At 41.0% G+C, this 24,358-nt stretch overlaps 1 protein-coding gene across 1 annotated transcript in view; it reads right to left on the bottom strand.

The window, feature by feature from the left end:
• SYN2 (synapsin II) overlaps nt 1-24,358 on the bottom strand; it is a 191,001-nt gene that overhangs the window by 12,679 nt on the left and 153,964 nt on the right. Inside the window, exons 9-10 of the mRNA XM_037385295.1 lie at nt 22,923-23,025; nt 12,134-12,283 (exon numbers count right to left, since the gene is read on the bottom strand). Coding sequence (XP_037241192.1) covers nt 12,134-12,283; nt 22,923-23,025 — 253 coding nt within the window. The remainder of the gene's footprint in view (nt 1-12,133; nt 12,284-22,922; nt 23,026-24,358) is intronic.

The raw sequence follows: 24,358 nt of genomic DNA, 5'->3' as shown, positions 1-24,358 counted from the left end.
CCTATATACCTATATAGGAAGTATATACCTATACACACAAGAGAAGAATGTGTGTTGCCTAGTTCAGCAAAACGAAGGCTTGAATGCAGTACAGTTGCTTCTTATACATGTATTGCACCGGTAAAGAACTTGGTAAAGAAAAAAGCTAGACTAAAGGATGGTGCGAACCAAGAAGAAATGGGTATAAACTGAATTAAACTGGGCTGGAAATAAGCACTTATTGTATAATTTAGCAAAGCAGTGAGATCTTGAAGTGGCTTTCTGATATGGAGCATCCAAAAATAAGGAACTCCTTAGCCCCTCGTTGCTTACTGCTTTATCCACTCAATGTGCAGTGAGTATGGCACGGATACTCACTGGTTGCTGGTTCAGACCTTACCCTGTTTCGGGTGAATCTGGCAGAGGCGATGTATCTGCTTCACTGTGTTGCCAGTGGCACTGAATGGGACTACAAAGGTTTTGGTATTTATTGTATTATATATTCCCTGTGGCCTGAGAAATGCAGTAAAACAGGCCCAGTTACAGTTATCAGGGAGAGACGTGGTGAGGCACACCTTAAAAAGAAGCCACCTTCACTTTGCTAGTGCAAAGGGGCAGCTGGAGGAGAGCTGGCTTTTGCTTTTGACAGTTTTTTGGAGTACTAGTGTTCAGTCTTGCCCTTCTTCACTGAGGAAATCTGTATGGAAAAGAGCCTCGGCAAAAGTGATGCCAGCCTAGAATGTCTTCACATTGAAGTTGTGATAAAGAATTCAAAAAATTAGAGCAGCTTTTGTTACTGCTCAACCAGCTTTCCAAACTACCTGTGCAAAGCCTTTTAAGGTCCTCCTCTGAACAGGAAGGGAAGTGACTGCTAAGAGAAGAAAAAAAGCTATACAGCGTAATTTTTACTTGGAATAGTACGTAGAAAATGTACTGAAAAAGGCTTTTTTTTTTTTTTTTTGTAAGCATCAAAAAGTATTCTAACTTGCGATTTTGTAGACTGTGTTTTCCATTGCTAGATAACTAATTACCTCATAGAGAATAGTTTCCTTCTTGAGTATTTTTACACACAGTCTTAAAAGTGAGTACCCTAGTATGGACTCAACTGCTGTTAAAAGGCACACTCCACTATTTTCCCTGAGATACTGAAACAGGTGATCTCCCATTGTCCAGTCCAGCCCTATTGTTCCAGTATTCTGCTGGACAAAAATAATCCCATGCCCCTGAGAGATCAGGTTTCTAGAGAAAAAGTAGGATGTCAACTTATTAGGGAAAAAGAGTTTTTAAAGTAGCATCACTTGTTGAAATAAGCTGGTCCCCTTCCACAGCCAGTCAACCCCAACGGTCAAGGATGCGGTCTTCTTTTACCGCAGCTCTTGATTAGAGAAGCCAGATTTCAACTCCTCTTTGTGAAAAGGGAACATTAAAAGCAAGCAGTTGCACAGCAGCTTTCAGGCAGTTCTTTCCAGAGAAAAAATTGCTCCCGAAAGACAAGGAAGGAATGCGGGCTATGTGATAGGAGAGGGCTCCCCCTGTGTGCTGAAGCAGCTGGGACTGAAATGCGAAGGCATGCGTTTGGACCGGGGGAGCCGAAAGGCAGGCAGGCAGGCAAGGGAAAGGGGGATGATATGTCTAGAAGACTGTCCAGCTACTGGGAAGTTAAACTCCCTTACACCATTCACAGTGTACATACATCCACCTATATACGCGGGGGGTACTGATACCCCCGGGGCTTGGCAGTGGCACAATCCTGCGCTGTTTGAAGTTGTAAGGAAGGTTTAGACCCTCAAACCCAGGGACTTTGACCCTGGCTGATGCTGTGCTGTATCTGGTCCTCCAGTCTTAAAAAAAACCCCTAAAATAAACCCCATTTTTTTTAATATGGGATGGCAAGTAATCTTTGCATGAACAGGGAGAGATTAAGATCTACAGAACTTCAGCTTGAGCCACAAAGATCCATCCTTACTGGATCCATTCAGAATTGAAGCTTATGCTTTGAAAAAAGAGAGCCTGGAAAAAAGATGGTGGAGCTAATTCAAGTCCAGTCCTATAACCCACACTTTATCTTAATAGTACAGTATCAGTGTTACGGAACAGTGGAGTAGGAGGAGACATGGAGCAGAGGTAATGCACTGAGTGAAACACTTGAGCTCTCCCCCAAACACCAGCAGAGTTCAGAACTCTGCTATATGAGCTGGGCATAAGACCTCTCTGTCAGTGGTTGCCTGGGCTCCTCTTCTTGCTTCTCCTGGTGCAGTACAAGTACGCAGCCACACAGAGGAGGTACTGGTGGCTGGTCTGAACAAGGATGAGCTTCCCGAGTCTCTCCTGAGGAGCCGAGAGATACTGGAAAATGATATATAAACAGCTAAAGACAAGCTTGCTCCACCAGCAGCTAGACAGGTGGAGCACTGATCCACCACCAGATCAGTGTCTGCGGTGGTGGGGGGCAAGAGGTTCTTTTGTTCTACAGACAAATCAAGAATATTTGAAAATGAGCTCCTCTGTTTTGGATTTTTCCATAATTTCTCTTGGTGCTTATCCTCGTTTAAAAATTGTAACGCAGATGTAGCACATGGTCCTTATTCAAAATAAACCGTGGCAATGACTGCTGGGGAGAGGGACAGAATCCTCGCAAGTTAAACATGGAGTAAAGCCAAACGGCTTTGCTTAACAGGTTATGATTTAAAGGTCAGAGAAATCAAATAAAAAAGTCAAGTGGAGACAGAGAAGGCTAACAAAAAAAGTAGAGAGGAAACACCCACCAGAGTGGGGAAAGGAAAGGAGACCAAGGAAAAGCCTCCAAAAAAAAGATATTTCTATTAGATTCAGCTTAAATAAAAAAAATCAGAGAGTAAAAATAGATGAAAAATAAGATAAAATAAAAAAATCAAAGGGATGTTATATGATAGTAATTATAGCACTAAGACAAAACAGTGAGATCGAACTTTGACCCTACTTTTCTATTCGTGTGGCAGCTATTGCCTGTTCTAGAATGATGGGATTACTGTTTTCCTTGCTTTAATTTCAAAAAGGCTGGGTTTTGCTCTATAGTGGAATGAGGACATTTTTCAAAGTTTCCCCCAAATGCCTGTGGGACAAAAAAGCTATTTCTCACAGGAGCCTACTAAGAACATACAGGTTACTCTACAGTGGTGGGCTCATGGTTACTTAAAAATGAAATTTTTCTTTGCTCTTGAGGGTAGGCACCACAGAGTTCCAGAGTTCCCAGACACAGTGTCTGCTTCTGCCAACACAACGGGCAGATTGTGAGATGATCAGAAGATCATCTGGCAGAAGATAAAAAAGTTAACAAAAGCACGATTTTGTTGTGTGAATGAAGACAAAAAGAGAACAGCATTGTTATTGCATTTCAAATAAACGGGGGAAAGTATCTATTAACTACCGATACTTCTTATGTTTTTAGTTTTAGCTAGCATTTGGTTGCCTTTTGCATTATAAAATCATTAGTACTAAGGCTAAAGCGCTATATCCTACAGACAACTGAAGTCATCCTAATCATCCTGTCCTGAGGCTTGACTCTGTCAGGTCGCCTGTGGGGCGTTTTCCTTGGGGCTTCTCTTCCAAGGAGCACCTTCACGAGCAACTCCTCGCCTTACCGAGCTTCCCTTGGCTTGTCTGCAGGGATCATCTGTTTTACCAGGTACACGGCCCGTGATAAGCATTCAATATAGTGTATTAATAATAAAAGAGTATCAAGCCACATCCTGAATGCTTTTATTTCATTTGGACAAATTTCTGTTGATGTCGGTAGAAATGTGGACCACATAATCTTAAACCTTTAATATACGCGCCTTAGTATATTCTCTCTTACAGTCTAAACATCATCAGAGCCCTTCAAAAGGGGCATTGCAAAGGCACACTCGCTTAGCTCTTGGCACATTATTTCAAAACAAGCTAAGAAAGATAAGCACTTATTAGTATTTTGAATTAATCATCCTCATTTAATGATACATTAACAACTGACAACCAAAAGCATTTATGTAGGCATTCAACATTAGCAAACAACCAGTAAGCTATTTACCTGTTATTTCTGTTCACGAATGAGACTAAAAAAGCAACAGAATTGAGCAATACATCCCTCCCTCCCTTAGTAATTACTCCACCTACTGGTACAGGATCTCAATAAGTATTTAAATATAGGTTATGTTAACTTTTCATGATCAATTTGTTAGTAAAATCTCTGCTCAACATTTTTATGTTGTCTCCCACTGTTTTTTAATTACTGGCAATATTAAAAATTTTAGGATTTATTTTCCTGCCTAACTTTGTAATTAATATATCACAATACCCAAATATCAAATGCAAATGCTTAAAATAAATCAAGATTTGTGTAATGAAATAGTGACTATCTTAAACATATGGACATCAAAGTCCGAGTCTCTGCCTCTGCTGCGATCTCTGCCAGTTACACGGTATCTGCCCTGAACAGGTAACTTATTCAAAGATGGACAAAGCATCCTTGGTGTAGGAAAAAAAAATGCTACCGTTTTATACTTGTGTTCAATAAACTCGACTGCTGTGAGCTTTGCTGGAGTGAAGTATGCCTTAAATGTGGCCTTTTACCAGGATGTGGTGAGTTCAGGGTCCATACATACTTACTTTCTTCTGCTTTTCTTAATTCCATACATTTATATTAGGATCTAAAAGGGTAACAGCTGTTTTTCTTATATTTTCACAAATGTAAAAAAACTAAAAGGTTAAAAAAAGCTTGGGTTAAAATAAGCATCTCCTCTTTCATATACACACAACTAAACATGTATGTGTACACATTAAAGCAGCACATTAAAATGCATTCAATCTTAAAATAATGTAAATAAATAAATACAACAGCATTATGATTTTTTTTTTATAGGGAGCATTTAGTATTTGTAAAATGTATACCCATTTTCTTGTTTCATGTGATGCAACTTCTGTAAGACGATGTAATACGTTGTAATACTAAAAAAAGTTCTCCCAGCAAAGAAGATGCCAGAAGATGTCGCTAGGATTCAAAGAACCAAAACTCACCGCAGTGAAAGAGGTCCAGACCTTCCCCATGTCAAAAATCGTTTTAACGTGACAGATTGAAGAATGACTTTTGATTTCTATACCCTTTGACAGATACTGTGTTTCGTGTTGTGTGATGTGTATATATGGCCCGGGAACATTGTTCCTGATTAGTTTTGATGGTTTAGATTCTCTGACGGTATTTTTAGGAAGGTATCTTGCTGCTGCCTGACTAACTTGCCTTTGAGTCGCAATAATAACTCAGTAAGAATTTTAATGGGAAAAGTAATTTGCTTACTAGGCACTACGATTTAACAGAACTTTTAGGCAGATGGTAAAGAATAACTACTTAGATTTTGTTTGCAGTCACTGATGGCTGTTGAAGCACATACAAACTTTCTGAGGTAAACAATGAACAGAAAAACCCTTATTGATTGCTAATGAGGACTACAGAAGATGCTCAATTAGTATCGACAGTCTGCTTGTTTATTGACAAGCCATATTGCTCTGTTTATATAGGTAACCTGATGTCAGAGTTTGGAAAGGTAAAAGATTAAAGAGGCAGATACTAAAATGCTGCCCAGACCTTTTCCAGGTCTCTGTGCTCCCTTGTCTGGAGCAAGGAGACAGTCAGGCTAATCTCCTGAGCACATGTAGGACCTGGGCTTCCATCAGATGTGATTCCACAAATCTGGGTGCATCCACTTTATGGTCGTATGATGCCACAGCTACCATTTATCCCCTATTTAAATGTCTTCCTAAGAGAAAGAAATACAGCAGGTATGGTTTTAGAGGTCATTAGATCATTTACCAACCTTCTTAAGGCAAGCTGTTCTTAAATTACTCCCGCTGTTAGTATAGATCTAATTACACCAGTGTGATCACCAGAGTGATTTGCTTGACAGCAGTTCAGCAGGATTCTCAGATACTCCCACTGAAACTCTGTATTTATCTTCATTCGTGCAGAGTGGTCTAGTGTGGTCTTTTAATTTCTTATTTGTTAGGCAGTCTTCCTTTCCAGACATAAGGAAGACGAGTATGTTCCTGCAAGTAAGTGCCAACAGACTGTGACAGAAAGAAAACTCTCAGCGGTGATGTTAATTGGTGGGATGAACACGGCCTGGCTAACGCAAGGAGATTCAGCGTTAGGAGTCTGAGGGATGACACAAAGCTGTAGCAAACCTGCAAGTCACAGCCCTGTTCCTTTTCCCCGATCGATGGTTATACTTCAGGTGAACTTCTGAGACACTGGGCAAAGCAGAAAGTCATTTAGAGATAAGGTTCCCACCTCAGATTTAGTGCAGAGGGATTTACTTCCCCGAATAAGCAGGCTAATACTGAATTCTAGATTTCCGTATAACTCCATGATGGGATCCTTCCCAGTTAAATGCCTTCTTCAGTTAAGATCAAGTAACTGTACCGTCTGGCCACCATAAAAGCTTCAGTGATTTGAAACAATTTGCTGCTCATCATAAGTACTTTGCTTTAAAAGAAAAGTCTTACAGACGGAAGGTAATAGAACTGTGACTGCTCTTATGGAAGCCCAAGAACAGGTAATTTGATAAGACTTTGCTTTTTTCTCTGGAGGTAATAATTTTTATTTACACTGTGTTCACATTTGGTTCAATTTTTATCTCTGAGCATATTAAAATTAAACTGGAGAAAACTGCTTGGCTGTAGTTAAATCATATAAGGGATCAGGGAATGGAGAATGAGTAAGATAAAGAGAAAAGCAGGAAAAAGGGAAACAAATCAAACCAGATCTCTAAGTAGCTGAAGACAGCTGAGTAAGGGCTCCTTGACCCCAGTTGCTACCGAACTCAGTGTAATTGTACCGAACTTCCCTGTGGGTGAAGAGCAAAGAAGGTATTAAAACATTTTAGCAGAGTGTTAAAAAATGAAACTCTTTGGGTTCTGCTATTCTAGTCTCAAAATAATTAAAAGACCATCTTCTTCACTTCTGCATTGTTTGTTCGTTTATTACCAGTGTGCTGCTCTTTTCTTTTAAATCAAACAGGACCAGGATGTAGCTGGGAACGCTGTGCTTTTGTGATGTTATGTCATTATGGATATTGTGTCTGTGGTGCACAGACTTCTTCCTTCCATTAAGGATAATAATTCTTGTTCTTTTGTGGATAATGCAACATGGTCTCAACAGAGCTGGACTGAAATAATATTTCCCTAATACGATTTGCCTTAGCTTCAACTGCTAACATGACAGTAAACATTTTTAAGAGCATTTCATGCTAATACACATGCACAATGCAATATTCTACACATAATTTAGTTTATCACAACTCATACCATGAGCTGATAGGCAGCTTTGAATAGGTATTTCACTATGATTGCTTTATATGCAAATGCTGCTACGGAAACAGGCATGGAATAGCCTGCACTGAGCAACCACCTGCGGAGCTTTGCCGATCCAGACAGCGGAGGTTTTGGCAGTGATCCTTGGTATCAACAGATGGAGGCAGAGATAAGTGATTCCACTGGCTAGAACACTTCACTGGGTAGTTTTACCTACTGGGTTGTTTTTAAGGAAAGATTTGAAAACGGCTTCCTAAAAGATCTGTCAAAAGTATTCAAAGAGATTACAAAGGTAGAAATTTAGATTTCCATCATTTTATTGCCTGCAAGCTGAGTAGGTTTGTCTCATGGAAAACTGTTAAAATCATATTCCTAGATAAAATTGTATTCTGTATTTTCATCATAGCTGTGAGTAAAACAAGCTGTCATGTTTTTAAATTAAATAGAAACAACATCAGTTTTGGAAAGAGGTTTTTGACCACACACAGTTACATCAGATGGAACTTCTCTGAGTTCAGGGACTCTTGTTTTTCTTTGTAGTGGGAAGACTTGTAAAGTGGCTGGTAAGAGCCAAGCTGGCAAGCCTTGAATCCTGTAAGCGAGGACGCTCTCGATCCCGATACAGTTCAATCATGCTGTCAAAGGTATGGAGAAAACTGCATCCTGGGACCAGACAAAAGCCTGAGACCCAGTCTGGTGGCTGCAGCGAGCCCGGTGGCCTGAGGTGCAACAGGCAGAGCTGCCAGCTGCAGCTTTTCTCCTTCACCGATTCTCTGCCATTCTGTGCACCGGCAGGACTCGCTAGGGAGCCCAGGCAAGTATTTATAGAGAAATAAATAAACATGTAATATGCAAAATGCGTATTTAAAAAAATCTCAATATATCTGATGTCTTGGAGTATAGATTTAATGGCTTTAAGAATCACAGGATCTGCACCCCTGAGGCTGCAACATGAGCAAAGGTCCTGCCCTTGGCGCGCGCTCCTGCTGGCACGCTGGCAGCGAACCACGCTGGCCCTCCAACATACTGCAAGGCCAGTCGTCTCCATCAAGATTTGGCTGCAGAGCTCTAAATAAAGACTTATTTTCCTAATCATTGACTTGTTTTCTGATGGATAGTCAATTGGAATAGTACCGACCGTTGTAGGCATTTATAAATTGAAGCTTTTTTTTATGTATGATGCATCCACTGCCACAGTAGTGGCTGGATTGTAAATAATTTTTACCCCCCCACATAGATAATAAGGGAATTCCAAACATGGCACATCTATAGCTGTACTATTGACTGTAAACTGTTAATTTAAAAGCAGAAGTAGCAAACCACACAAATTACTCTTTGATATTTATATTACTTTGGTTTCTAAGACCACACATTCACATGACCATAGTTGATTTGGGAGAAATTACTGGCTTTGCATTTTATGTGACCTGTAGAAACAGGCAGTACCCCACTGCCCCACAAATGAATGGGCTGTATTTCTCAAGAATAGGAAATAATTTCTTAGATTAGGAAAGGAGAAGACTGTTCAAAGATGAAAGGGACAGCTTGGTTTAACAGCCTGATTTTATTCTTAGGAAAATAACACAGCTAAAAATTAACTACACGTGAAGAGATATCTGCACTATAAATACTACAGATCTGTTTCACCATTTTCCCTTAAAGCTGGGAAGACTAATGGGCATTTGGAAATAGCATCTTCTGTGGAAATTCAGATCCCCTTTGTCTGTCCTAAACTGGTGGATAATATAACAAGGCAAATTTTCTGCAAAAAGGAAGCAGAGTCTGATTAACTGGGAGGAAAATCAACAAATATTGCAAATATTCTGAAGGGGTATCTCTGGTTTTGGTCAACTCAACTGCAATTCGTAATTTAAGAATAGGATAAGGAAAAGGGAATTCATGTTGCATAACATCCTGTTGCCATTGGCAAAGGCAGAATTCCTCAGTAACCCAAACTAAGTAGAAATCTAACAGAAGTCCAGCAGCTAGCCAGAAAATACTATCTTCAAATTCATCCAAAACTTTTTTTGTTTAAGAGGAAAAAAACCCTTTTCATGGACACGATGAGTGACAGCAATGACTGAGGAATTTAGAAACTTTCTTAAAAATTTCTTTGTGTCCCATTTTCATTCTGGACTTACATAGGCAGTTTTTCTTTGGAAATGAGTAAAAACTTTATTTACATACAACAGATAACCATTCTTTGGACGACACCAGTAAACATAAAGATTCTTCCTCCCTTGTCTGCTTTAAAATCCAGGGAAGCATGCCTGCCCAAGACCTTACTTTTTTTACCCAAAATGTGAAGAATCAAGTATTTTAAATGACTGTGAATCCATTCATGCTACAATATTGTCTATTACTGTTTTAAATTTTGATTTACATTGACTTGCATACTCTGGGCAACTCTAAATTTGACTCTTGGCTTTATTTTAATATATGGCTAATTTACAAGTCCTAAAACAAGCTGTATTTTGGCATTAGGTGACTTATTTCTTTCCCCTCCTTGTCATTCTTTTTCAGTGCCCTTTACAATGGTCTTGAGTCATGTTGAATGGAAACTTCTCCATTGTATGTGGTTCTGCGGTTGAAACAATTTTGTGCTTAGTTTCAAGTGGCTGTAATATAAATAGAAGCCACGCCACTTTTTTATGTGGGATGGTGTATTTTTATAACTTAAAGCATGATGATATATTTGAAGAACAAATTAGTCATTCTGCCTCAAGAACTAGTCTGTCTGAGGTATGCCACAAAATTGGTTTCAAGTTGTTTACCTGGTGTGCAGCCTACTGGGAGTAAAAACAGATTCTTGATTTAGGCTTTGTAATTCCCGTATTACAGTTTGGCTTATTCTATTCTGTTGCTTAACTGATTACCATGGAGCTGCACTGTACCGAGCAGCGCTACAGTCCTTAATAGCTTATTGTCAGAATGTATTGTCATGGTTTATTCCTTCAGTATGTTAAAAGAAGGACATGAAAGTTACAGCTGATAATGCTGCTCTTGATCAGACTGGCTGCCTAGCTACGAAGATATAAACGATGATATTTAGCATTTATATAGCATTTTGCAAAGAATCATAGACTCATACAATGGTTTGGGTTAGAACAGACCTTTAGGTCTAGATGATCTAGTCTGACCCCTCCTACCATGGGCAGGGCCACCTTCCACTGCCCAGGTCACTCCCAGCCCCGTCCAGCCTGGCCTTGGGCACTGCCAGGGACGGGGCACCCACAGCTGCTCTGGGCAGCCTGGGCCAGCCCCTCGCCACCCTCATTGTAAAGAATTTCTTCCTTGTATTCAACCTAAATCTACCCTCTTTCAGTTTAAAACCATTGCCCCTTGTCCTGTCACTACATACAGGTCCTGATAAAAAGTCTTTCTCTATCTTTATTACAAACTCCTTTTAAGCACTGAAATGCCACAGTGTCTCCCCGGAGCCTTCTCTTCTCCAGGCTGAACAACCCCAGCTCTCTCAGCCCGTCTTCACAGCAGAGGTGTTCTAGCCCTTTGATCATTCTCATGGCCCTCCTCTGGACCCACTCTAACAGGTCCACATCTTCCTTGTACTGGGGACCCCCGAGCTGAATGGAGCACTCCGGGTAAGGTCTCATGAGAGTGGAGTAGAAGGGGAGAATTGCCTCTCTTGACCTGCTGGCCACGTTTCTTGTGATGCAGCCCAGGACACGGTTGGCTTGCTGGGCTGCAAGCGCACATTGTGGAAAAATTCCAGTTTTTCATCCACTAGTATCCCCAAGTCCCATCTGCAGGACTGCTCTCAATCAATTTGTCACCCAGTCTGTACAGATATTGGGGGTCTGCCAGGACCCAAGTGCAGGACCCTGCCATCCAGGTCCTTCTGGATGGCATCCCTTCCTTCTAGCGTATTGACGGCACCACTCAGCTTGGCGTCACCTGCACACTCGCTGAGGGTGCACTCCATGCCACTAAGTCATTAATAAACAGTACTGGTCCCAGTACAGACCCTTGAGGGACACCACTTGTCACTGGTTTCCATTTGAACATTGAGCCGTTGACTGTAACACTAGATGCAGTGATCCAGCCAGTTCCTTATCCATCCAATTGTCCACCCATCAAATCCATATCTTTCCGATTTAGAGGCAAAATATTTACATTCTTAGAGCCTTTCACCAAAATACCACACTCTCAGAATTTATTTAAATGATCAATAAAATAAACTTCACCTTTTGAAAGCATGGAAATGGAAACACAAAGATGATTTCTGAAGTCTGAAAGCCAGCTGGCAGCAAGGCCAGGTGCAGAATTCTGCATCCCCACACTATCATTATCAGGCCATTTAAGATTAAATAAGTGAAATGCGTCTATTTGCAACCTTTGACACAAGTTTTCTAGTATGCTATTTCAGGAGTTTCCTAGATTTTTAAGGTATTTTCATGAACTGCAGCACATAAAAAAAGATTATCATGTAACTCATTTCTCACCAGAACAACAAAGCCTATTGTCTTACTATTCTTTCTGACATCCTTGGGGCAAAGATTGTTTATGACAGTGCTTCTTATTATTTCCGTGATATTTTATACAGGTGTAACTGAAAGGAAACAATACACAGCCTGGTAATTCACTGAATCCACAGTTACCAGTTCACTGGTAGAAACACACCAACACTTGCACATGATTGTATCTGGAGATAGTCTCACTTAAATATGACAAAATTGTAACACGTGTTGATAAGCTCTGAATCCACGTAGTTCAGGGTATGTCTGCACAGTTTTCCAGCCAAATTCTCTGAGGAAACTTTTGAGCTTAAAATTATAGAATAAGATGCTCTCTTTTAAAAACAACAGTTTCCTACCTGAGGCTGCTGAGTGGCAGTGGGTCTCTGAGGAGATGGTATAGGAGTTTTGGACAACATTTGGTTCATTTTGCTTACAACTAGATCAGTTATGTGTTGCCTGTCTTCAGCCTGGTGCTCACCAATCAGAGGCATTGCACAGTCCATGACCTGTAGAATAAAACCATACGTCAGCTGCTGATACAGCACCGAGTAAACTTGTTCCACATCTGTGTAGTATGTCAGGTCATCTGTTTACTTAATTGTTTTTAAGAAAAGTCAAACAAGATCTTTAGAAATGGTATATGTTAGATCAGAAAAAAAAAAAACAAAACCAAACAACAGCCCCCGTGCAGGATATGGGTCAGAGCAAGAGAAGAGGAACTTTACAACGTCATCCCTTTCCAGTCTTCAAGCAACGTACAGGTTCAGTACTTGAGCGTGCATGCTCTGGGGAACACGACTCCTGCGGGAAGCACAGAGCTGATAAAGAAAATGAAATTTCTGTGGTCTGCTAAAAATCTGAAGTAACTGTCTGTGTTTCTGTCTAAGCTACATTTCCGAAGATTTTCCCTCTTAGGTGTTTTTGTGGCTCATACCGTGTTCATTAGCAGAATTAGAACATGGAAATGTGAATTAAAACTTCAGCTTCCTAGCTATTTGTCAGATTTCTGCTAGGGAAGGCTGGGTCTTTATTGATTAATGAAAAATTTAAGATAAGACCTTGTTATTGATATGGTTTTTTTGAAAAGTAGTGTGGCTGCACGGCAGCTGATGCAAAAAAGAAGTAAGAATTTCTACAAAGAAAGCAGGATCTCAGAGGCAAATAAAAATGTGCACATTCCCATTCTAAATGGGGCAGGTTAGTAGTGTTCAGCAATTATTTAATTTAGTTGTTCAGATGAATAAAACTAATACTGAATTCAGTCACTTTAGTGGGTTATAAGCATTTGTTATTTCTACGGAATTATTTCTATAGTTATCTACTTTTGGCACATCTGTGCTTGTTTCAGGGGAAATAAAAGCATAACATAATAACCCCAACTATACTCACAATGGCACTGGACACTCTTATTTCAACAATAAAAGGATGTAGTTCCCTTTCAAGGAACTGCAATCCTTTTTCGACATATATCAAGGCTGCTCAGAAACAGGTGAAGGCATGTCACCTGCGGTCCTGCATTCTGCTGTTTCTCATAGGTATGGATCACAAGTGACTGAGGTCCACAATACAAACAAGAGTATTAATAATTAATAAGAGGCTGTCAGGGATAAAGCAGTTAAACTACATTAGCAGTAATATACCATATGGATGTCATTATATCCGATCCAGTTAGTCTTTGTACAAACTTGAGTTGTGTCCATCTACCACTCAGTCTATGAAAAGCTGTCCAGCCGCCAAATCTCACACAATAAATATTTCTCACTAGCGTAGGCAAATCCTGCAGTAGACACAATAATAAGCTGTGCTGGGAAGTGAGAGGGTGGTGGTGGGTGAAGAAGGAAAGACTCATTAGTAAGGGATCCTCATGGGTTTAGTACAAACCAATCAGTGAATTTTGTAAGGGTGTTTTAGTACTTCCAAAAGCGCACCCTCCTGTGTCTCTTCAGATTCTGCAGTTCCTTCTCTATTGCAGGTAAATGAAACAAGGTTGAGAAGGTTCAACAGAGTCAGAAGAGCGTTGGAGGACTTTTGCTGCCACAGGCAATTGTAAGTGCTAATGGCCAAAAAACCACAAACGTCTCCCCCTCCTATCCAATCTCTAGCCAAAGGACCAGGCAGACAGCTCTGCTATGGGGAGGCAGGACTGGTTTGGCTGGAGAGGTTAATTCCCATCTCCTGGGGTGGGCGTTCTGCTATAGATTGTTGCCTTCAGCTATTTTTGTTAGTTAACCAGCTCGTGTAGTTTAAGGGAAGATACTGAAATTTTGTGGTAAGACCTGATACAAGGTGGAAGAATTTTGTTATCTGTAGGGGTATCACCGAAGAGCATGAAGCTAGTGCATCTGCATTGTATGGACCCCTCCTGAGGTGGAAGAGATACAGTGGGAACAACGAAACTCTTCCCAATTCATCAGCCTACACCAAACACTTTATCTCCTTTATAAACCAAGAGCAGTTTCATCTTCCTTCTTTTAGATATTCAAGTGCTTCTAGGAATTAGACACACAAATTGAGTATTACATAAAATCGTTTAGGTTGGAAAAGACCTTTGAGATCATCAAGCCCAACCGTTAACCCAGGACTGCCAAGCCCAGCACTGAACCGTGTCCCTAAACACCACATCTACATGGCTATTAAACACCTCTGGGGACGGTGGCTCCACCACCTCCCTGGGCAGCCTGTTCCCATGCTCGGCCACCCTTTCCGTGAAGACATTTTTCCTGACATCCCATCTAAACCTCCCCTGGCGCAACCTGAGGCCATTTCCTCTTGTCCTGTCACTTGTCACCTGGGAGAAGAGACCGACCCCCCCTGCCCACAGCCCCTGTCAGGTCGTTGCAGGGAGCGATAAGGTCCCCCCTGAGCCCCCTCCTCTCCCGGCTGAACACCCCCCGTTCCCTCAGCTGCTCCTCACAGGACTTGTGCCCCAGCCCCTTCCCCAGCTCCGCTGCCCGTCTCTGGACACGCTCCAGCCCCTCAGTGTCTGTCTTGCAGTGAGGGGCCCAAAACCGAACACAGGATTCGAGGGGCGGCCGCACCAGCGCCGAGCGCAGGGGGACGGTCACTGCCCTGGTCCTGCTGGCCACACTGTTTCAGATACCCGCCAGGATGCTGTTGGCCTCCCTGGCCACCCGGCACACTGCTGGCTCATGTTCAGGTGGCTGTTGACCAACCCCCCAGGCCCTTTCCCCCCAGGCAGTTCCCAGCCCCCTGCCCCCAGCCCGCAGCGCTGCTGGGGCTGGTGTGACCCCCGGGCAGGGCCCGGCACTCAGCCCCCTCGAACCCCATGCGGTGGCCTCGGCCCATCGGCCCGGCCTGGCCAGGCCCCTCTGCAGAGCCCCCTGCCCTCCAGCACATCAACACTCCCCCCCAACCTGGTGTGCAAACTGACTGAGCGTGCACTGGATCCCCTCATCCAGGTCACTGATAACGATACTAACCAGGACTGGCCCCAGCCCTGAGCCCTGGGGAACACCGCTTGTGACCAGCCACCAACTGGCTTTAATGCCATTTACTACTGCCCACGGGCTCGGCCGTCTTGCCAGCCTTTAACCCAGCAAAGTATACACCTGTCCAAGCCATGAGCAGCCAGTTTCTCCAGGAGAATGCTTAAAAGAGGCATTTGGATTTAAACGAACATGCACATTCATCACAACGCTGGAATGTAATCTTCCATCTTGCATAGTAGTTGGGAATGAGCTGCACTGTAAATAGTATTGCCAAAGCTTGAGGATTTTCAAAATATGTAAGTGCCACAGAAATTCTTACCGAGACGGAGAAAGACTGCTTCATTCTAATAACAAGATTAGTTTTAAGTCCAAAAGCATTTACATTATTCTGTTCGTTCATTTACAAGAGACACTGGCATGGAGTATTGGCAACCAAAACGCTGGCAATACTTGTTCTGGAATTTTCAGATCTGGGGTGTCTCTTCTAAGCTTCCTCACAGCTAAAAGGCTTTAAAATAATAGCAAAGTAAACAATGAAATAATAATTGAAATCCAGAGCAAATGTTTCTTAAGAAATGAATGAATGGTTTTCCACTCTTGGGGCACATAAATAGTATTGAATAAATGCTTAATAATTACACGGGAAGTTTATAGAATGCACTATATCTTTTAATACAGATATTTTTAAGTGGAACATACCTGATGTTTTTAATTAATTGAGAGGAAAGTATTGAACCGATACAAGCTGATATTTCTGAATAGGTAAAATGTGGTCTTGCTGGTTGTGTGGCTCTTGAAGCACAAAATCTTTGAGGATTTACTTCAGTATTAATTTCTGCTCAGATATTGCTATTTCTTAAAATTGTTGTAATGTTTAAAGATCCACTTCATTTTATCATGAGCTTTTTCTTGTAAGAGTAATACGTATAATACCTGGAGGGAGGAGGCAACCGCATGTACCAGATACTTTTGCAAGGACTTTAAAGTGTTAAACATGACTGAACGTTAGAATGTCCCGGTGTCAGTGTGAAGGGCATTGGATGCTTGGTTGTCTCCTGCAAAACATCTGATTTTCAGAAAGGGAGTTACATCTGTGGTCTGAAAACCTGCCCCTTTTGAAGGCAGGCATGAATGACATCTATTTTTCAAAATATTGCTCCTCCCACTATCAGGTGTATATTAACCCCCCTCTTACCCAACAAAAGCAGCAGCAGTTGTATGTTTCTCAAGTGTGCAAAGAAATCCTCACTTTTCTTACCATCCAATTACATTAAAAAAATTATTTGGATTGACTGTGAAACTAATTGTCTAAAATAAGGTCAAGCCAAAGGATTAGACAGGTTTAAGAACTGCAGGACTGGCTTCTGACAGAATTTCTGTTTTTAAATACTTCTCTAACTGCAGGTTTACATATAAACATTCTTTAGGAGGTACTGCTATGTTGTTTACCAGAACATGTGGGAAAAGTGTAGTTCTATGGCTAAGGATAAAAAAAGAAGCCTTGAGGTGTTGCTCAAAACTTCACGTTGACTTCAGTGGAGAAGATCTTACGTTTCTTGAGGACAGCACTTGCAGGCATAGCTGCCCTGTTCCCATGTTGAGTCAGATTCAGATTCATATGGTGTTACACGTCATAGCCGTCTGCCCTTGACAAGCTTGGGCCACTTGGAGAGGTTTTGGCATTGTTAAAGATCCTTCTGTGCATCGCTATAGTTGAACCAATACCGTTGGCCAAAGATATGCTGAACCTGACACTGACGACGTACTGAGCCAGATGCCGAGTCCTGAACGGTGACAAGCTGTAAGTGTTCTGGTGCCCTACCGAAGCACAGAGATAGTAGCCAAGTGGTAAAAAGAGAAAGTAAGGCATCAGACTGTAAAGAAAACTACCGATCCCAAACTAAAATGTCACTAACTAGCTGAGCGAGTAAAAGATTACTGAGGCTTAAAAGCGGTTTAATTGCAGGACACCGTCCAGTTTAATAACCAATTGGACTCGAGAGGCAATGCGGGGGGGTGAGGGGGTGGCTGAGGGGGCTCTTAGTGCTTGCATTGCTGAGTGGGGATGGCTGGAGTGTCTGAGCACTGCAATTACACCCAGCGTGGCATGTGGCTGCTCAGAAGAGACTGAGCTTCCCTCTGTTACTGCCACTGCCACCCCCAGGGACAGAGGTGGCCCTTGCGCAGAGAGCGCTTTGGTTGTTCCCAGAGGAGCCAAGATCGAGGCGAACACTTCACAGGGTGGGTTTTGTTGTCTTTTTTTCTTTACAAGAATGCCATCTATTTTCCTTCCTAGTAAAATAACTAACGACAGTTATCAGAAATCAGTCATGCTTTATATAAATGTATCTTACAATTTTTTTTAAAAAATATTTTGGGTAACACTACCAGTTTTTAAAACCTGCGAGTGACTAACAGGAATGTCATGCTAGCATTTCCCCCACTTCAGAGGAGTTGACAAAGTTTAAACATACACAAAGCATCCTGTTTAGAAATAGTCTATTTACAGCTTGTACTAGTTTTAAAATATCATTCAAAAACAGCCAGGTGGGTTTTTTTCAGTGCCTAGTTTAGCTATGTAAAATCGTGGAGTTTCCCACTAAGAGGATTTCATAGAAAAAAAAAGACATCTGTAATTTATAAAATCAAATATGTTACTTTTACAGATGACAGTAAAAACATGCATCACTATGAATTGTGGTCACTTAGTTCATATCAATTCTATATTCCATTTATATGCATTCCAGTACCCAGTTCTATGGGATTAATTTCTTTTATGACCCAGAAACCATATTCTAAAATGCACTTAATGCGTCTTTATATTAAACTATAAGAGACTGACTGCATATATTAGCAGTAGTAACAGAAACTACAGCAGCACGTTTAAGTCAACACAATACTGTGATAAAATAAAAGACTTTTATTTTATTTACACTTTTATTATGACCTTCTGGTGATACAACCTTCCAGTGAATTAGTCTAGGCCCTCCGCTGCTGGTGTGGATAAGGCAAATAATTGAAATTTGGGCTGCAAGATTGGGACTGGCAAGAAAGAGAAATGCCGTTTAACTCTGACGAGTATGAAAGAAAATGGGATGGGATTAATAAAGGAGCCATTGCAATTATAAAAGATCAGTAATTGCAAAGGGATCATCATATCTGAAGGAGAAACTACTCTGACTGCCACTTCCCCCAGTTCTCCATTACTTGTTATGTTTACCACCACAGGATTAAGAAAGTTCTCTTGCTTAGAGCCTGATGAAGTGCCAGCCCAGACAGTGCTGGGAAGGCAGAGTTGTGAGGATAAAGGGCGGGCAAAGGTAAAGAACTTTGCTGATACAGTGGGAGAAAAAGGGGTTTGTCATGATGCTGAAATACAAGAGGGATAGGAAGGAACAGAGAGAGGGCTTGCAAGCCAGAAGTGCCCAAGGAGCCTGGCAGAATAATAATATATGGATCTCACATGGAAAAGGACCCATAATTACAGGAGAAGATATGATAATTGGTAAGTGCAGAGGGAGGAGGAATTAATTTTGTTGCGAATCAGGGTAGCTTTCAAGGTCCATGCTTGAGAGCGTGAGGACTGAGAAAAAACATTTACTTTGGTCTGCGGGTAAAAGGAGCTGGATTGCATTGTTGCTGCGTTATGCATGTGTTACTCTTCTGCGTTGTTTTTGTGGGACCTGGATGTCTCTAATTGTGGTGAAAACTTTGACTGTAAAGGCAGAGACCGATAGAGATTTTCATTTAAGACTTCCAAGTATGGTGAAAGTAACTGACACTAAGAAAAACTAATAGTTCGAGGAGGTCATTTATGACTGAATGGGACGTAAGAAGAGATGGTGTGATTTCTGAGAAGTCAGGGAGTGACTGGATATGAAGTAATCACGGGGCTTTCCCTGAGGTCTCTATGGCAGATGCAGGAATAATTTGTAATTGGAAATGTAACCACACCTGAGAAACCAGCGGGGGATAGTACAGCAGAAAATCAGTGGTGGCTGCTAGGAAATTTTTACAGTCCCTCCTGCAGTGGGTGAGTAACAACATCTGCAGAGAAAGTAAGAACTGCTGGGAAAGTGAATCCAGCATTCCTAGACGAAGGATCTGGTGCCTACAGATGAATTTATATGGCCTTGTTTTCATCTGGAACGAAAACAGATCAAGCAAATGATTACTACATCCAAACACATTTGCTCGATGAAGCTGAATTTGTATGTTGCAAACTCACATAAGTGATATAGTTTTAAAAAAAGTGTGAAAATCTATAGAAAATGCAGTCAATATATCTGAGAAAAATTCAAGCACTTTGAAGAGAATATGTGAAAGAGATTGGCTTAATCTATAAAATAACAATTAGTTGAACATCACATCAAAAAAAAAAAACCAACCCATCAAAAAGTCATTTACGTGTTATGGTTTCTAACATTAGTTTAGAATGGATGTTTTCGTAAGCATGTGAGTTATTACACATAACACTGCAACACTGTGGGTATTTAGAAACTATTGCCTTGGATTATGCACTAAAGCTCTCGTCGAAGAACATGTACTAGGTACTAAGTAGTTATTCCTGTAAAATGTTGCTCTCCCAACCTTATTACAGAGAATCCCTTTGGTTATATTCTGTCTAGAATGTTGACTACACAAAGCATACTTCAGTAGAATTCTACCCTAACTCACACCCACTCTGAAGCTGGATGACATACGTACGCTTTCCTGTTGGTAGTTACACAGGCTGAACGTTCAAATGGAAGACTCCGGAAGAAAATATCTGCCTACATTATTTCATACATTATGAAGTTTGTACGTTTCTTGTCAGATCATATCTGCAGAATTAAAGTGTCAGTAATACCGGAACATTTTGTAGTAGGTATACCAGCCATCACGAAAACATGAGAGCATAGGTTTCAGTATGGTATAGGACTGCAACTGGAGTTTAAACCAAGTATTTATAGACCGATAGTCCTGCTCAGCTACTGGTTCTTGATTGCAGCATGTACGTGCTAGTTTTAATAACACATTTATTTTCCCATGTTGAAAGCACACAAAAGGTGAAATTTTTTCCTATACTGGTGCAGACGGTCTGCTACTCTTCATTGTATCATAGAATTAGAGTGCAATACATGTTGAAATTATAGTGTCATAACTGTTGATGTAAGATGGCTTTTCAGCAGCAAATGAGCATAAGTTTTACAGATGTTCTGTTGGATGTGAACTTTGCAAACAATTCCACATTTCAATGCCTTATACAGATTCTAAATATTCTTGCTGATGAGCATTACCATCTTCCAAACAATTCAGCTGATTCTGTAGAACAGCAATCTGTTATCACGCTTCTATCCACACTTCCTTTTAATTGCAACAATCTATTATGTACATACTTAAAATGCTCTATAAACCCAGTTCCTGATGTGTCCTACAGTTCTTAGAATCCTATCTTTTTAAAAGCACGACTCTATCTGGCACGGAAAATTAGCGTATTTGTTCAGAAGCAGGAAATGAGGTACTATGTTGGTACATTATATAATTTGCACTGGCCATTTCATTTTCAAAAAACTGCTCCCCCTTCTCCTCCTACCCAACAGACATCCCAGGCATGATGCAGGAATTAGTTTTGGTACCCAGCTTCAGTGGAAGCTGATGATGCTTGCTGGCTTTACTCAAAAATATGAAATATTGTGCAACATCAAAAATGTGGAAACAGTCGAGTTCACTGAATGAAAGTGAAGTGTATTTAGTCTGACAGGCATTTGCTAACCTAAGGAATGCCACAGAAGTGTCAGCTGTTAAAACAAAGGAGACATCCTTCATGTGCATTGGAAGCAGAAAAGGTCCAACTGTGTTTGTACAGAAAGAGCAGGATGAAAAGAAAGTAGGTAATAAAAGAATGGTAGGAGGGACTAAGTAGCGTAGGTTGATACCAACACACTAGCTTTAGCTACAGTATATAAGAAGCAATTTTGGTTTATGTCTGAAACTTCCAGTTCTTACAAGAATACACTTGTTAAATGCAATCCTACTCTAGTTTTGCATCTTTGTGCATGCAATCTTTCAGTTTGTAACTACTATCGTATGAGGTAAGACAACTAAGATCTTGTATCTTAAAATAATCTACATGATTTTAAAGGTTTTGGATTAAATTTATTGGATTAAAGCGAGCCAAATACTCACAAACTTTCTCACAATGAATTTAGGTAAATGGGTGTGTGTGGAAAATGCTGAGACTCGTCCTCCGAGATGTTTAGGGGCTCTGGGAACAGCGGAGTTCCCTACGGAGGGTATGGGGGAGCCTGCCCAAGCCCAGCTGCTGGAGAGCAGCTTATAAGCAGACATCAACACCTTCCCAGTACGTGGAAATGACCGAGATCCACCTGTGGCTACAGCCAAGCTAGGAAGTAGCACCGGTGACAGATCTTATTTCCAGGAATTTCCTCTATATTGTATCAGCGGCAGTCAGAGTGGTCTGTTTTCAGAAAGAGGAAAATGCTTTTCTTTCACTCTGTCAAAACTCAGTCAGATTTCATTGGGTCAGGCATTACAGATTTACCAGGAACTTCAGGGTGCGGTGGAGGGGAAAGACTGCACTCTATGAAGGAGCAACAGAGGTTTAGTATGGAATCCTTAATTTTATGCTACAGTGAGTTTTGATACAAAAGACCCATTAAGTTATAATTTGGCCAGGCAGACTGTGGAAACAGGATTTCTTGACATCACCCTCAGCACCTCGGGAGGCATTTATTAATTCTGTTTGTTTTGCTGAAGGTTTAATGCTGCAAGCTGCTCTGTCCTTTGAAGTGCCATGGAGTGATTTGGGGATTATTAACAATTGCAATAGTGATAAACAAATTTGTGAAACTGCAATAGAATACATAGAGCTGTTTAACACTCAGACAAACAAAGATTTTTACTTCTACAAAGCTTTTCTGTTATAAACAGACACAAATAACTAGAAAGGGTTAATCCAAAACCTCCAGGTTAGTCTCATGGTTTAGAAAAAACACTCTGACTTCTGCTTTAGCAAATATCCACCTCTTTTGGAGTGGGGAGATGCTGAATATACTTGCCTACCTCATGAATAAAATTCTAAGAACATGGAAGATGCTGAAGAAATACTGATTTGCGTGACAGGCAAGTGATGATGGCTTGTTTTATGGCCAGACAAAGGTCTATTTATCCATAATAAACTTAAGGTAAATGAAAATCTTAACCTTTTCAAAATCACCTGCAGCAGAAACCAGTGATTCATGAGGAATCAGATCTTAAAGATAATATTTAGGCTCAAAAAAAGTAAAGTTGTTTCCACTTCATTTTTAATTTCCCTTTCCATATAAAGGTATAATTTTGTTGGGGTTCCCTTAGGATAGTGCTATCTATAAGCCTTCCAGGAAAAACTGGTAAGCCTGCTCAGGAAAGAAATCATAAGGGTTGGGAAAATGTGACATCCACATTTGGTTTTGTTTTGTAGTTTGTGTACATTTCCTCAAACACAAAAAGACATTACCATATATATGGTTACATTTTCCAGCAAGTGTTGCCACTAACTTGGGCATGTGGCTTGGTATTATGATTTAAACACTGCTCAAAAATACACAGCCTTTCCTGAAACACAAATAAGCCAGTGCCTAACTATCAAAAATGTTCTTTACTTGGGTGTTTGCAATATATAAAAGCATACAGTGAAAAGAGTGGGATTGCTTACCTCAAAAATATAATCTTTTCCATCCTTTCCATGTACAGCTTTAACAGCACAGATGTCCAAACCACCAAATATTTCAGAGCAGGTGTCAACCCAAAGCTTGTACCTGTTTCATAAAAATATTTTTTTCTGTGAGTATCTCATCAGGCTCTTGTTTTTCTGTAGGCTTACCTAACAACGTGTTTTATATAACATTTGCTGTACATTCAGAGTTTTCACTACATTGTCAGTTTTACTGAATTTGTATTTCCCAAAACAGTAGCTTAGAGATAGCGGCTCAGTTACTCTGCTTTCCCCAGTAGGATCCAGAAAAGCTGTGGTCTGTATCCTGACCTAGTGTTATGCTGGATGCTGGATTCTGTCCCAGTTTATATTGGTCCCAACATGTCACTGCTCTAAACTGTGAGTAACCCAAACATAAGATACGCTGAAACACGAAGAGCTTTTTAGCTGTACCCCACCCTGCATTCCCAGTGTCCTCACACTAGTACAGCTTGCTAGTTGTGGCTGTACTTTGTGGGAGAACTCCACAGAAGGAGGATTTATCATCTGACCAGTTTCCGTGGCTTCAGTGATGCCAAGGGCTTTTAGGAAGTAGGGAACAGGGCTCCTGTTTTCCTGTGAAATTCAGAGTTGTGCATCTGTGCACAGCTTCAAGTGTGACGGTCCTCTTGCTTACTGTGCTTGGTAGTGTACTTAATCACGGATGGGCTTTATTCTTTTATCAGGAAAACTAGAATGAGAGTCGCTCTCTTAAATTATGGACCCAGCTGTGTTCCAAAGTAGCAATGATAGCTTTACAGGCACATCACTGAACAGGGCAAAAGAAAAATCAAGACAAAACAACCCTTAAGATGACACAAGAGAAACAGATGGATGACACTCCGTAAAAGTTACGTAGCATGCAGGCAAGGACAATATTCTTCATGGAGGGTTATAGACAACTACAGCAAAATTCAACTGAAATTTGAAGAATTCTGAGGAATTCTACAACCCCTAAAAAGGCTGGTGTTTAACAGGACTGAACATAAGAACTGCTCTGTTTATATTCTAACTTCATGTTAAGAAACACGGACTGAGGAATGGACAGTTTACCCATTCTACGTGCAATAATACAAATTCTTTTTCTTTCTCTATGGATAGAGAGATCATCTGGCTAACAAGGGAACAAAGTGGGACTTACTAGAAGAGGAGGGAGGCAATTCCTGTGATCGAGCAGAACTGCTAGTGACATAACAGGGAGCGCAGCGCTTTGCTGAGAGCGTTCTGAGGCAACATGAGCTCTGTATGTTGCTCAATGGCAAGAGGTGGCTCATAGGGCACAAAACCACATTGAGAACTTGCATTAACTGATAGCATAGCTGCGCACGGGCAGCAGTAAGCTCTGATATGATCCTGAAAGGTTATACAGGCAGCTCTACCAACTGAAGGGCACATTT

Source organism: Falco rusticolus, chromosome 4 (genome assembly GCF_015220075.1).
Source record: "Falco rusticolus isolate bFalRus1 chromosome 4, bFalRus1.pri, whole genome shotgun sequence".
Lineage (NCBI taxonomy): Eukaryota > Metazoa > Chordata > Aves > Falconiformes > Falconidae > Falco > Falco rusticolus.
This window is presented reverse-complemented; position numbering and strand designations above follow the sequence as displayed.